Source organism: Corythoichthys intestinalis, chromosome 19, assembly GCF_030265065.1.
Source record: "Corythoichthys intestinalis isolate RoL2023-P3 chromosome 19, ASM3026506v1, whole genome shotgun sequence".
NCBI classification, from domain to species: Eukaryota; Metazoa; Chordata; class Actinopteri; order Syngnathiformes; family Syngnathidae; genus Corythoichthys; species Corythoichthys intestinalis.
Window position 1 is genome coordinate 24,990,711 of NC_080413.1, and position 15,035 is coordinate 25,005,745.

The window sequence follows — 15,035 nt, forward strand, 5'->3', positions numbered from 1 at the left end:
ACTACATTTTCAAACATGGCGAGTCTCTCCTACATACTGTATGAAAAAAAAGTAAACAGTGATTATAAGAGAGGTCAATACACACAAGTAATATTAGTCATCTGTTTTTAGATTTGTGGCAAACTACTGGTAAGTCACTGCGAACATACGTACATTTTTATCTCAACGTATGGTTGAAATCGATAAAAGTATCTAATAATTAATTAAAACTAAAATCGTTATGGAGTTTTGGCTGCTTTCCAACAGCAGAAACCAACACAAAATCCCAAATTGCAACACGATGTACCCACAGGCGCCCTCCCCCGCATGTTTTCTTTCTTTTCTCTGTAGGCGCAGACCACCGAGCACATTCACCTGATGTTGCGGTTTTCACAATTATTTTGCCAAGCTACAAATGAGCAGCTTTCACTCGGTTGCCCTGGGAGATGGAGGGATGGTCTGTGTCAGAGATCAAATTCCAGCCATTTAGGCAATAATTTCAATGTCATTTGGAGCTAATTTAAACTTGATATGATCATAATGGTGGGGCCAATTTAGTTCCATTAGCATGTCTTGAGGTAGGTGTGTGAGTACCAGCGAGAATATAGAAAGAGGTTTGTAAGACAGATGCTGATGAGAATTGCTGCTGGATGTGGGAAAGGTGATTGTTCAGGTGCCAAGCGTGTGTTCGTCCATTAGCTGCACAATTGTACTGGTGCTGCTTGACCCCAAACCGGCTACCCCGTTGTTCCCCAGACCATAATAACAAGTATTAGGGACTGAGGCAATCAGATGTGGTTTTACTCGCTCTATGCAAGCCAAGACCTCCGCTTAGTGGCTCTGAGTCTTGCTAACTTTAAAGCTGTTTGACTTTTCAACAAGTTTGATTGAGAATAATGGGAGTTTCTTATTTATTTATTTGCAGTATTATTCTATTTTTTCATTCAGTACAATTTGAATTTTTAGGGTGAAATACAGAATGCTAGTAGACTTACAATTTGTTCAAGATTGTGCTCATAAAATTAATTAATCAGTTAGAGAGTAGAACTATCACCATTGTTAATGCTTTATCATCTGTAAAAACATTTTTAAAGTTTTTTTTTTATTCCAAAATAGAGCACACAAAATTCATAACCTTTGCTGGCTCGCGATTATCCGTTCACTCATTCATTAATATGTGATAAACTGTACTGTTATTCTTTGTTGCAGCACCAGTTTGTCAGGAACGTCAGTTTCACTCATTTCTTTGATGTTTTTTCCCCCTCACTTCTTAATTTATTGGTTAGCAATTACACATACAGTACAGGCCAAAAGTCTGAACACACCTCATTCAGTGCAATACAATTATTGTCCCAAACCCATTGAAAAAACAAGAAATTATTATTAACACTGATAAGGCATACAGTCATGTGAAAAAAATAGGACACCCTATGGAAGCCTGTGTGTTTTTTAACATATTTGGTCATATGGATATCTGATATCAATTTGAACAATCTTGAGAGAGTCAAGTGATAGAACTAAACAAATAAAACTGGAAAAAAAAAAAAAATGTATTTTTTTATTACTTTCTACAAAATGTAATTTTAAATAAATGCCCAATTTCTGTTGAGAAATAAATTAGGACACCCCCAGGTCCAATCCCAATTAAAGTGAATCAATCACACACAGGGGTATCACATCAGGTGCACATGATTAGAACATCATTATCCAGTGTTTTGAAGGAGGCTTGCCTTATTTAAACCTCACATTTAGTTTGGTGTGCTCCTGACTGTTGAAGTGAGAGAAAACACCATGGTGAGACCAAAGGAGCTGTCTGAGACCTTCAGAAAGAAGATTGTAGATACTTATGGTCTGGTAAGGGGTTTTAAAAGATCTCAAAAGAATAGAAAATCAGCCATTTCACTGTCCGGAAAATAGTCTACAAGTGGAGGACATTTAAAACAACTGCCAACATGCCTAGGTCTGGCCGTTCACCACGAGAGCAGACTGCAAGATGCTAAAAGAAGTCTCCAAAAACCCTAACATTGCATCACGGGACCTACAGCAGGAGGCTACTGTTGATGTGAAAGTGCATGCCTGTACAATAGGAAAGACACAAGTTTAACCTTCATGGGAGGTGTGCAAGGACCACACTTTGCTCTCCAAAAAGAACATGAAGGCCAGACTGAAGTTTGCCAGAGTGAATGTAGACAAAGACCAGGACTTATGGAATAATGTTCTTTGGACAGATGAATCTAAAATTGAATTATTTGGACACCAGAACAGAAGACATGTTTGGAATAAACCTAATACAGCATTCGAGGAAAAGAGGAAGGTTTGGGGATGCTTTGCTACAGCAGGACCTGGCCAGCTGACCACCATAGAATCCACCATGAGTTTTATCGTGTACTCTATCAGAGGGTGCTTGAGAAACATGTGAGATCATCTGTTAAAATATTAAACCTGAAGCAAGATTGGGCCCTGCAACATGACAATGACCCAAAACATACCAGTAAATCCATCAAATACTAATTGAAAAGGAAGAAATGGAGAGTCCTGGAATGGCCCAGATCTTAATCCCATTGAGATGCTGTGAGGTGACTTGAAACGGGCTGTACATGCAAACATCTCACAGCTGAAAGTATTCTGCGCTGAGGAGCGGGGCAAACTTTCTTCAGACCGATGTCAAAGACAGGTAGATGGCTACAAAAAGTGTCTCACTGAAGTTATTTCAGCCAAATGGGGTAACACTAGCTATTAGACGGTAGGATGTCCTAACTTTTTCCGTAGTTAGAATATGCATTTATATATATATATATATATATATATATATATATATATATATTTGGTTTAATGAGTAAAACAATGTTATTTTTTGTTGTTTACCTGCAATTAAATCACTTTCTTTTCCAGAGATAAAGTAAAAACAAGTTCAGACATTGATATGTGAACATTTCTCAGTGAAGAACTGAATATTTCATGGGGTGTCCTGATTTTTTCACATGACTGTACCTGTGACTGCATCTTGAAACTCATCGTGCCAAAAGTGTGCAAAAAAAGTCATCAGAGCATAGGGCGGATACTTTAAGGAAAATAAAATATGAAATGTTTTCTGTTATTTTTTTGTGAAGTACATAGTTACACGTATTTATTCATACTTTTGATATATTCAGTTAGAATTTACAATAAAAATAGTAATGAAAATATAGAAAACGCACAAATGATGAGGTGTAGCTACACTTTTGGCCTGTACTGTATGCATTGTCAGAGTATTATAGTTGTTGCTATGTATTAAATATAACATGTGTTAGTGTAATAATTAGAGGGTGGATTTTCTTTGCTGAGTATGCTAACATGGATGTGTTCTGTTAAAATTTAAATACTGAGCCTTTGCAATTCAAAGGGATTTTTGATCATCTTATTAAATAGGTGATTAGTTCTTGTAATGTTAATCAGTTTCAGAATTTTGTAGTGTCTCTGCGCATGCGTGTGTGCGTGCATGCGAGTGTATTCGTGTGTGTGTGCGTTTGTTGGCGAATGCTCTGGTTCTGTCAGAGATTGATAGAGTGGAAACCATTTCTGCTTAATTTATCTTAGATTTCCCCTGTCAGAAATTTTAATTTCAGCAATAAATCAGCCTCTGGCTGCAGAAAGAAAAGAAAAAAAAGATCTACATTATACACATGCACACAAAGTGCACTGTGTGTTTTTGAATAAGTCCCTTGATGTGTAATTTACAGTATGTGCATTCTCAGCCTGCAGTTTGCGCTCATAACGGGTGTGCTTATCACCTCTGTGCTATGTGCATTCATACACACTGAGGTGTTCAAATGATATTCTCATGGAAAGCCTCTAAAGGTTATGATACTTTGTCAGCCAAAGAAACAATCAAAATTACACTTTGGGGGGGAGAAATGAAAATGGAGGTACTTTTTCGTGCAGGGAAGCAGTGCAGACACATTGTTGATAACTTATACTATTGTTTACAATAGTAAAACTTTATTCATGTGTTTGCAGCATGTGACGATGAGTGCTCAGGTTTGCTGATCAGTGACATGGACCGCTTGTATCGCATCATCACTGACATCACACTAACCACACCTCTGCCGCCCCCTTACAAGATCCTCTACCGCTTTGAGAACATGACCGAAGAACTCAAGGTAACCATTCGACCCTGTGTACTTCAAATCCTGTCTAATAAAAATACTATCAACAGCACCAAGTTTGTTTTTATTTGCATCTATTTGCACTCTTTATTCCTACCCCTCAAGGTTGAAAAGTCTGAGCCTTGAGCCAAAATTTGTCAAACATCATCTGTCTGTTTTGCCTATTTCAAGTTAGTCACGCTTGATTTCTCTCTGCCGCAGCACATGTTGTCACCTCAGAAAGCTCCGGAGAGATTACTGCAGCTGGCCGACTCCAACCTGGGATCACTGGTTGTTGAGATGGACCAACTACACAGCAGGGTACAGGCCTTTGTGTCATTTTTGGCCAAACTGTCACTTGTTTGCCTTTGTGTTGCTTTTTATCTTTCTTCCATCCCCTTTGTCATTGTTTTCCCATCACGGGTTAGAGAAAATGGGCTTTGGCACAGACTGAGATCATAGTTTAAGGCACTTACTTGAAATGTGTGTGAAGAATCTTGCGCTAAACAAGTCTGAGTGCTTGTACAACAGGCTGAGGCTCAGCATGAAAACAACCTGCAAGGTCTCAGCCTGTTGATTGACATGAGCTTTGAATACTGATACAATTAGCCTTCACGTGAATGGACGGACAAATGGAAGGACTGTTTTTTTGGTCATTTTGATCATAACAACTCGGTTTTCCGTTTTAAGGCACGTAATGTTTTTTTTATGTTTGTTTTGATTTTTTATGTATTACCATAGACTTCATAATCATTATTTTCAACGAAAAAGCTCTGTTTACATCTGCCGGCCGCTAGCTACATTCTCTAACAGGCTACCATTGTACTTCGACATATTTAGGTAAAATAAATACCAACTGCACTTTTTTTTTTTTGTGCTTATAACCAAGAATTGAGACTGTTTTACATCCATATCTGTAAAGAATTCAGGGATTTAAGCATTTATTCACAAGAATTTTCACCGGAAAAACTCAGTTTACATCAGGTGGCCGCTAGCTACATTCACTAACAGACTAGCATTGTACTTAAACATATTTACGTAAAATAAATGCTAACTGCATTTTTTTTTTTTTTTTTTTTTTTTTTTTGCTTTTAACCGAGAATCAAGACGGTTTTTCGTCCATATCTTTAAAGAATTTGTGGATTTAAGCATTTATTCACAAGAATTTACACCGGAAAAGCTCTGTTTACATCAGGCGGCCGCTAGCTACCTGCTAACTGCACGTTTTTTGTTTGTTTGTTTGTTTGTTTGTTTGTTTGTTCGCTTTACCAAGAATCGAGTCTGTTTTAAATCCATATCTATGAAGAATTCGGGGATTTAAGCATTTATTCACAAGAATCATAGACTTCAGAACCTATTGACATGACACTGGAAAAGGGCCGATCCGTAGGGGGCCTATTTTCCAAATCTTGAAATTCAAATATTTTCAAAACGAAAGCTGCTACCAACCTAAAACCAAAACAGGCACCTACCTTAGCCATATATCAGTCTCCATGTGTAGCGGCATCAAAAAAATTCAAAGTTGTTCCCTTATAAAATCCCGATTATTTTTTTATACAAGTATAACAAAATTTAAAATGGCTATAAACGTATCAGATTTTACACTAGATGCAAAAGAAATCACCAAATGCAGAGATAATCACCTATATTTTCAGGATCAGTAGCAATATTTAACATAAATAAGTCTTTGACCAAAATAGCAACTTAATTTTTTTTTTTTTTTACTGCAAGTTTTCAACAGCTAATAAATCACTCAATTTAACATAAAAAACTTAATATTTGAGGAAAACATGCAGAATCAATTATAAATAATATGTAAATAGATTATTAATAAATTCATATACAGTACAATCACAACTTATTATAGAATAGAATAGCCCTTTATTATCATTATGCACTAGTATATACTGTTAGCGATGGAGGCTAGTGGCAGCCTGACGTAAACAGCTTTTCTGGCAAAAATTATTGTGAATAAATGCTTAAATCCCTGAATTCTTTATCGATACGGACGTAAAACAGTCTCGATTCTTGGTTAAAAGCAAAAGAAACCGTGCAGGTAGCGTTTATTTTACGTAAATATGGCGAACAGTGAGCCTAGTTAGTCAGTTACGAATATTAGCCGCCTCCATGTGTAAACAAAGAAGAAAATTATTGCGAATAAATGCTTCAATCACTGAATTCTTTATAAAGTAAAACGCAAAAGTGTTTTGATTCTTTGTTAAAAGAGCTCAAAATCAGGCATGCACTTGTGTCGAAGAATGACGCCAATGGTGTAGCGGTTCTTATTCTCCCATTGATTTTTTTACATTCATTTTCCATGCCGCTTTTTCTTCACGAGGGTCACGGAAGTGCCGGAGCCTATCCCAGCTGACTACGGGCAGTAGGCAGGGTACACCCTGAACTGATTGCCAGCCAATCGCAGGGCACAAGGAGATATACAACCATTCACGCACACACTCATACCTACGGACAATTTAGAGTGTTCAATCAGCCTACCACGCATGTTTTTGGGATGTGGGAGTTCCCGGAGAAAACCCACGCAGGCACGGGGAGAAGAGAACATGCAAACTCCACACAGGAAGGCCGGAGGCCGGGATTGAACCCTTGATCTCAGAACTGTGAGGCAGATGTGCTAACATTGTGCAAAATACATGCATGGTACGAAAAATATAACAATTACCTTGAATCCTCGAACAAATCACTCCTAAGACAATCCTTCCTGTGTTACGTGGTACAGCTTTCGTAATTCTTCAAAAATCTAAGCTTAAACCCGACTTTGACATGACCGTGACATGACCATCTTCGGCTGACTATTACTAAATTAAGCTTCAAGCTCAGCCCCCTATGGTAAGGTGTGACGCAAAGAATGAGGAAGTGTCAGGTCAATAGGTAATGAAGTTAATGCTAGAATTTTCCCCAGAAAAGTTCTGTTTACATCAGGCGGCCGCAAGCTACATTCACTAACAGACTAGCATTGTACTTTGACATATTTACATAAAATAAATGCTAACTGCACTTTTTTTTTTTTTTTTTTTGCTTTCATTTAAGCATTTATTCACAATAATTTTCACCGGAAAAGCTCAGTTTACATCAGGCGGCCGCTAGCTACATTTACTAACAGACTAGCATTGCACTTTGGCATATTTACGTAAAATAAATGCTAACTGCACATTTTTTTTTTTTGCTTTTAACCAAGAATCAACAGTGTTCTACGTCCATATCTATGAAGAATTTAGGGATTTAAGCATTTATTTACAAGAATTTTCAACGAAAAAAGCTCTGTCTATGATTCCAACTCGGTCACCTTTGACGTCCTCCCTAACAATGCAGGCCCCCTATTAATCGGCCCCACACCCTGTGTCCCGTCGATACAGTATCAAGTCTATGGTATTACCAAATCCAACTTTGGTCGGCTGTATCATACTAAAAAAAAAAAGTACAAATACTTTATATTTTACAGGCTTACGAGGCCCAACCACCAAACACCTGCTCAGTAAAATTTCAAGTTTCCGTAATGATGTCCCGTGAGCATTCAGCTACCTGGATATTTTTCTTTAAATTACATATGATTGCATTAGGATTTCAATGACCAGTGTTTATCAATGACCGATGTGCATTTATACATCTTGATGTTTGAGTGTCAATAAATTAAAACAAATTAGCCAAATATGTTTAAATACACAACTATGCTGTCAAGCAATACATTTTTAGTGACTTGTGCACAACCAGGCAGTCAGCCATGTGATCAGTCATTCACATGACAGGACATGATCTTGTTGAATATCAATTATTACATACCGGTACTCTGCTTATTGTGTGTGTTTGTGTGTGATTGTCGGTGTGCTCATCAATGATTTATTTCCTTTCTGTTATTGTGTGTCTCAGTGCATGACCTTGTGTTTTTCAGTCCGTAATTCATGTTTTATGTGTAGAAGCATGAAAGTGTGGATGTTGACAATAATCACAAAGAAAAGTTGAGGGGGAAAAAAAGAGTTCATAAACTAAAATATCGACAGCCCTTGTGTCATTGTGCATTTAACGTGAGAAGTCAATAACCTGTTCTTTTATTCAACACGTTTGCTTTTTGTGTGTAGGCAACTAAGGTATCTGCTGATGGAGAACAAGTGGAAGACGATTCCGACAGAATTCAGAAGCGAGCTGAGATTCTGGAGAAGTTCATTAGGGACACACTGCTGGGAGCTCAAGGTAGCACAGATAAACACCACATTCCTTCCGAAATTCTGTTTGACTCTTCTGGTGACTGCATTTCTCGCTCTGCTGTCTCCATATTGAGCCGTATTATACACGCATTAGGTACACCTGCACCATTAAATAAGAGCCAGTAGAACAGCCGTATATAGGGTTGCCAACTCCCGGAAACAAAAAGAAGGGGCACCTGTTCGGATGAGCCGGCCAGCCTGATGACCGTAACTCTAGATTTTTTTTTTTGTATGTGAAAAGTGATTTGCCATTAATAACTATAATAATTTTACTCAAACCTGAATAAGTGCTGAATTAATATGAGTGATATAAGCATATGGGAAAAAACAGTAATTATCAGCAATGTATTTTTAATACAAGAAATACCGGAATAAACATATATCCATTATTATTATTAAAATAAATAAAATAATTTAAAAAATAGTAATAATTATTATTATATGCTTAAAGACCTGAGTCTTTTTTTGTGTGTGTGTTTTTGCCCATTTTTAAGTACTTTTTTTCAAAAGTGGAAGCTGTGGTTTTTTTGGGGGTTTTTTACAACTGAGGTGCGTTGTCCCCTCAGCAATAACATTTTCACAAACAATCACTCCAAATATAATTTGGAAATACAAATGACACTGACAGAACACCAAAAAAACAATGCAATTTGTGAAAATAAAATAAACAGGGAAGAACAAGAAAACAAATGATCATCATTTTGACTATGCTTTTTACTCAAGCTTCACTGAAACTCTAATCTCCCACACTCCATGTTGTCTCATCTTGCTAGCGACAGTACCTCGACCAATGAGATGAGCAAAATTTCATATTGTCATTGTCTGTCAGCTCATTGGTCAGAAAGCAGGAAGACTGAGGAATGTGTTTCCCTGTATATTTTTGTAAAGCACCATACCAGTGTTCGCTCATTCTACAAATAAGACACTACGATGTAGTCCTCGGGTTACGACGTACTCGACTTATGCGATTTCGACTTTACGACGCCGAAGTCTTGTCCGCCATTTTGTCCCCAGTTTTTTTTTTTTTTTTTTTTTTTGTCGCACAAACAGTACCTATTTGTACCTCACAGTCTGTTATTTTTTACAATACTTTATTAACATGACTTGTTCTGTCCTCACTAAATGTGAAGCTGCTTGACAGGCAGCAAACAAAGCATTTCTGCTTTTTGAAGCTTTTTACTTCCTTCACTTTTGACAATTTGTAAAGCTGTAACACACATATGTACAGTACACGTCTGTTCAAAACAGCATGCATTTTAACAATTAAACACTCGACACAAAACGTTTGGTGTTCAGACGTCCATCTAGTCTGATCAGTATGTAAATTTAGTAGATTAAATTAGCCTAATTTGCTTCACAAATGTCCGCTATCTTAAATGCTACGAATGCTAATGTATTTACAATTCTCATAGCAAATTGCTCACACGTAACTCCACAAACTGTAGTTCTAAACTTAATCAAAAATGCATAAACAAACATATATTAGCTGAAGCAACTTACAGCCTTATGTGGGCAAAGCCATAGCACAGCAATCCTTTATCCATTTCAGACGTCTGAGTGCTCCTGTATGGAAACATTATTGAACAAAAGTCCAGCTGCCACCAGAGGGCAGTGTGTCCTCCACCATAAACAAAATACAATACTTTTGGACTTTTTGGATAGTTATTTAGAATTTTTAAAGGGTTAATTCCGACTTACAGGAGAATTCGGGTTACGTTGCAAGCGTAGGAGCGGAACTTGTTCGTAACCCGGGGACTACCTGTATTTTCGAGTTTAATGATAACACGGGACAAAGCACGTCCCTTGAAAGCTCAATACAGGACACGTACGTTTGTTTCTGAATAAGAGACGATTCTGTTTTTCAAGGGACGGTTGACAACCCTAGCCATATACATTATACATTATCGGATTGGACAAAAAAGTAACAAACATACACATACAAGAATTACTTTGTAATTAAGCCAAGCGTAAAATACAGTAGTACTGTTATTATGAAATTAATACAGTTTTACAAGTCAACTGCTGTTGTTGCACTCGGTAGCCATCTTAAAAGACGAGTTTTTGCATTGCACATTCATGCCACATTTCAGTGCTGTTTCATTTTTTCATCACCCTTCTCAATGATACTTTTTAGTTGATATTTAAACCTGCTTTAAAATTGGATTACTGCTCAATTGACTACAGCGATAAAGTATTATTTTTTCCGGGGTGCAAAGAAAGTGATGAAACTTTGTATCAATGTTGCATCTGAGCTCTCTGGCCCTTTGCCTGATCACTATGTGATTATGGCTATGTGTGAATCTTTGTGCGAAGTGTGTGTAGATTCTCAGTGGATGATTGAGAGTAGCAATTAGGGACATAATTAGTGGCTATCAAACACACACATACAGACTCAAAAGCAAAGTACATAAACAGTGATGCGTAGGTACACAAATAATACAACTTCACACGCACACTTATAGATAATGAGGCAAGGAAATACTGTTCACACTCACTGTGTGTATATGTATGTGTGTTTACTGGATACCATAATATGATTCCATTCACGTTTTAAGTGTTTAATTGGCTTTTAAATCTCAGCATGTAATTATACGGCTGTGACATGCAGACTCAGAAGCACACGCGTGCACACACATACTCTTCAGCTGTTCATTAGCTTGATGGCTGTGACGCTGTCTTGGCTGTAATCACATCATGTTTACATTTCATATGAAAAGAAAGGCTCCGGTCATGCGCGCCCACTCAAAAAAAAAAAAAAAAAAATCCCCCCAAAACTTTCACACATTCACCCATGTAAAGTTTCAACTTGCTTTAATCACATCAACTTCGGAGACAGCAGAGAGTAATGGGGGACTAGCGCACACACAGACACATTCATTATGTAATGGATATGCACAAGTCATTCTTTTCTAACACGGGGAAAAAAAAAACTGATGCAAGCCTCATTAACATCCCGACATTTTTTATGCTTGAAATCAATTCTCGTTTAGTGGATTTGCCACAGTTTATCACTGATTAGTTTTGGATTTCATAGGCTTTTATTTCAGCAGAGAAATGCAAATAGTCTGATCTGCTAGAGCTGTGACTGTTGTTGAAGCTGATCATTGTGTGTTGGGACATCATCAGACCGTGTTGTCCTCTGTAGCGTGTCTTTCTTTTATAGTATTTTGCGCACCAAAATGATAGAAGAACACTCTGGATTTTCTTAAAATTCCACAGTGACAGTATCCCAAAGTTCAATAAAAAAAACATGTAGTGACTTATTACTGTATTTGATCAACTTTCCAAACAAAATTCGTCATCAAGATGAGTTATATTTAGAATATTGTGTTCCAATGTTGTACAAAGTAGTTATTGGCATCAGACAGCATTTATTAATGACATGAATATATTATTACCATTATGATTAAATACTAATATTCATAATAATGTTTGGATTCATGTAGCAGGACACTCACACTTTGCACTGCATTCTTCTTTTTTTCTTTTTTTTTTTTTTTTTTAAACCTGTCCTGTTCAGCTGTTTGACACGGAGAATGGAAGTCTAAGTGCCCGGTTGGTCTGAACAGTTTTAATGTTTCACATTGAGAGTATGGCATACTCCCATTGTGATCATTCAACATACCTCGTTTATCATGACAAAGCAGCGAATAGGAAGGGGGTATGGGGGAACAGAAGAAAATAAACACAAGAGAAGAAAGAAAAGAAACACAAACAAACAACAACAAGAAATACATTGAACGTCTACACTAATTACTAATGTTTTGGTGCTATCGTCAGCTAGATGTATTTCCTGTTGACACCATGTGGGGGGCCTGTTGACCAGGGAAAGTTGGGGGAGTCTATAAGCTAAGTGGTTAAAAGGGGTAGAGTGTACACAAATTAGCTCTGTGATCTGGAACCCAGTAATCGTGTGAATCCCTTGTGAGTGTAAGCCCATTGGTGACCGACCCTACGCCGCCCCACCGCCCCTCTCGGCACTGGGACTCCCCACCCGAGCGCGCCATATCACATCCTGCCGCAAGCGAGCCCCACCAAGCCTGCGACAGCCACGCAGACAAGCGGAGACATCACGCGGGCGCCAGCCCACGGCCACGGCCCCACCCACCCAGCCCGTGGGGGGCAAGTTCAGCGTAGCCCATCCCCTCCTCCCGCAGCCCAGCAAAGGAGCCATCGCCCCCCACCCCCTCAGGATCCAGGGTGGTCCCCCGGGCCACTGCATTATTCATTCACGCCACACTAGGTGGCGCTAAGCTACATTTGTAGCCACAGACAGAAATCTCTGCAAAAATTGCCTATACCTACAACTGCCTTAAAGGGCTCTAATAAGAGACAATTGTTCTCTTTTATCAAAATATGTTATTAGAAACACATATTACACACACAAACACATATTATTGCCATTGATTTAAAAATCTATAATGTTTAGTACGTGTTTTGACCTACGGAGGGCGCAATGTTTTACACGCGCAATGCACGCAGGGGGGTGATGATGTGGTTGGACTGGACTGGGAGAAACTGTGCTAGCTAGTATAACGACTGGCTTGATTTTGTCACATTCTGCATTCAGATTGTTTTACAGATTTGTGGGATGAGTTCCCACCGTTGTACCTTTATCCAATTCCAGCTCATCAGCAGTGTCTTTAAACCGATCATAGGTGGCTTGCCAAGATATTGCTGCTATTCGACAGTTTGCATATCCCTTCATTGATAGTTGCATCATTGCTTTGTTTTTTTCATTTGCCTGCCTCTCACGGTGGTTTTCCCTCTGTTTTTTTTGTTTTGTTTTGTTTTTATTTATCCTGACCCACTGTCACGGACCCTTTTGGTGTCTCCCTTTTCGTGATCGCATGTTTTTTGAGTGTTCAATAAACCCTTTCACGCAATCCCTATGTTATTTGTTGTCTGCTTGCTGTCTGAAGTGAACCTCGTTTTCTATTTCTAGTCATCAATTTTGCTGCTCATTTTGTGAAATATCGACTGTGCTGTCCTACTCATCTTTTTTCCGCTCGGGTTAAAATTGGAAGTGCAGTACCGATGACATGTTTAGGTAGCTAACGAGTGGCACTGTGTAAGTTCGGCAGCGCCCAGAGTGCATTGCGTCGTCAACATCAACGGTGACCTATTAGTTAAACTAAGTTTTCAAATTTTATAAAAACGAAAACATTAAGAGAGGTTTGAATTTCGAATTATTATAACTCATACTAACGTTTTATCTTTGAAGAACTACAAGTCTTTCTGTCCGTGGTTCCCTTTAAACCTAGAGGTGGTATAGTAACAAAAATGCATTCACTTTGTTGTGTTGACGCGCTTATTTTTCCAACGTGGATTCAGTGTATCGCATGACAGCTAAACACGTTGCAATATTTGTTTTTTGGTGTACAGACCTACAATCCAAAGCTGATGATTTGAACCGTATGCTGGCGCGCAAAGACGGAACGCCGGAAAAAAGTTTGAAGGAGATGAAGGAGGAGATTCAGGCCATGCTGTCCGAGATGAGGAAACGGCATCTAGGAGGGAAGCGGATTATTGCTGAGGAAGAGCTCGAGTATGAATACACACACAGACTAACATTCAGTATACACTGCCATTTTTTTTTTTTTTTTTTTTTTTTTTTTTTTTTTTTTGAGAAAATTACCTTTTTTCTGCACAATACTGAACTTTCATGTATCAGCAAATTGTTTTCGCAAATGTCTTTTACTGAGTCAGCAAAGAAAACCCATATATTTTTATAAATTACAATACATTTGAAGTAAGGATGTTTCGATCCGATCACATAATCGGAAATCAGGCCGATCGCGCCATTTTTTCAGAGGTTCGGAATCGTGTGAAAAGGATCGGGTTTGTAATTTTTTTTTTTTTCTGCTTCATGCTCGTACAGAATGTCACCTTCCTCCCGCTAGCTAAGCAGTGCGACCAAACTTGTTTCTTTTTCTTAGTTAGTTAACGATTAATGACAGGTTTGTGGCTTGATCTAGCAAGAGAAGGCTCGGTGGCTCTACAATCAAAGGTGCAAATATGTCAATCGTTTGTTGGTTTGTTATACACCAGAGTCTGTGGCAACTCACTTAAGTGAGAGGCTGTTATCGGCAGCGTGAGCGTCCAAGACAAGGTTCAGACCGCATGTCTTGATGCGCAATTTCGATTTTTCTTCATATCTGTTTTTTTGGCATGCCCATTCAGACTGTCTTTTTCAGTTGAGTCCGTTCAAGTATTATGCATGCGCACTAACTCACAGTCCGACACGCGCAGAAGCATCAAAACAAATTACTACACATTACGGGTTCGACAAAATATCGAAATGGTGATATATCGTGATACTTTGTATCACAAAAGGTCATCGCTATGCTCCATGCCAAGAACCGAGATATCGTTTTAAAAAAGTGTCAATGTCTTTAAAAAAAAGAAAAAGGAACCAACAAGGTGCTACCACAATCTTCCACCATAATAGTGTCTCAGTTAACTCTCAGGCTGCATTGACGGTGCATGACACCAAATCCATTTAGACTGGGAACGTTCGTTCATTCGAAACCAGAGCATTCACAGTCATTCTGTTGGATTTTCAGGGCATTTACAGGTCATTTCCTGTTGAGTTTGAGTCACTGCCTATCCATTTGAGTGATTCCCAGGTCACTTCCTGTTCTGTAACTCAAAATAAACAGGAAGTGATGTGTAAAATACCCTAAAATCAACATGAAGTAACTAAAAATCA

The 15,035-nt window shown here is 38.3% G+C and overlaps 1 protein-coding gene across 5 annotated transcripts in view; it reads left to right on the forward strand.

Annotated features, from left to right (window-relative positions):
• The window catches only part of lama2 (laminin, alpha 2), a 338,873-nt gene that overhangs the window by 256,636 nt on the left and 67,202 nt on the right, over positions 1-15,035 (forward strand). For all 5 annotated transcript variants that reach the window (XM_057822981.1, XM_057822982.1, XM_057822979.1 and 2 more), the window contains 4 exons: positions 3,976-4,118; positions 4,326-4,424; positions 8,198-8,309; positions 13,709-13,871. In XM_057822981.1, the coding sequence (XP_057678964.1) occupies positions 3,976-4,118; positions 4,326-4,424; positions 8,198-8,309; positions 13,709-13,871 (517 nt within the window). The remainder of the gene's footprint in view (positions 1-3,975; positions 4,119-4,325; positions 4,425-8,197; positions 8,310-13,708; positions 13,872-15,035) is intronic.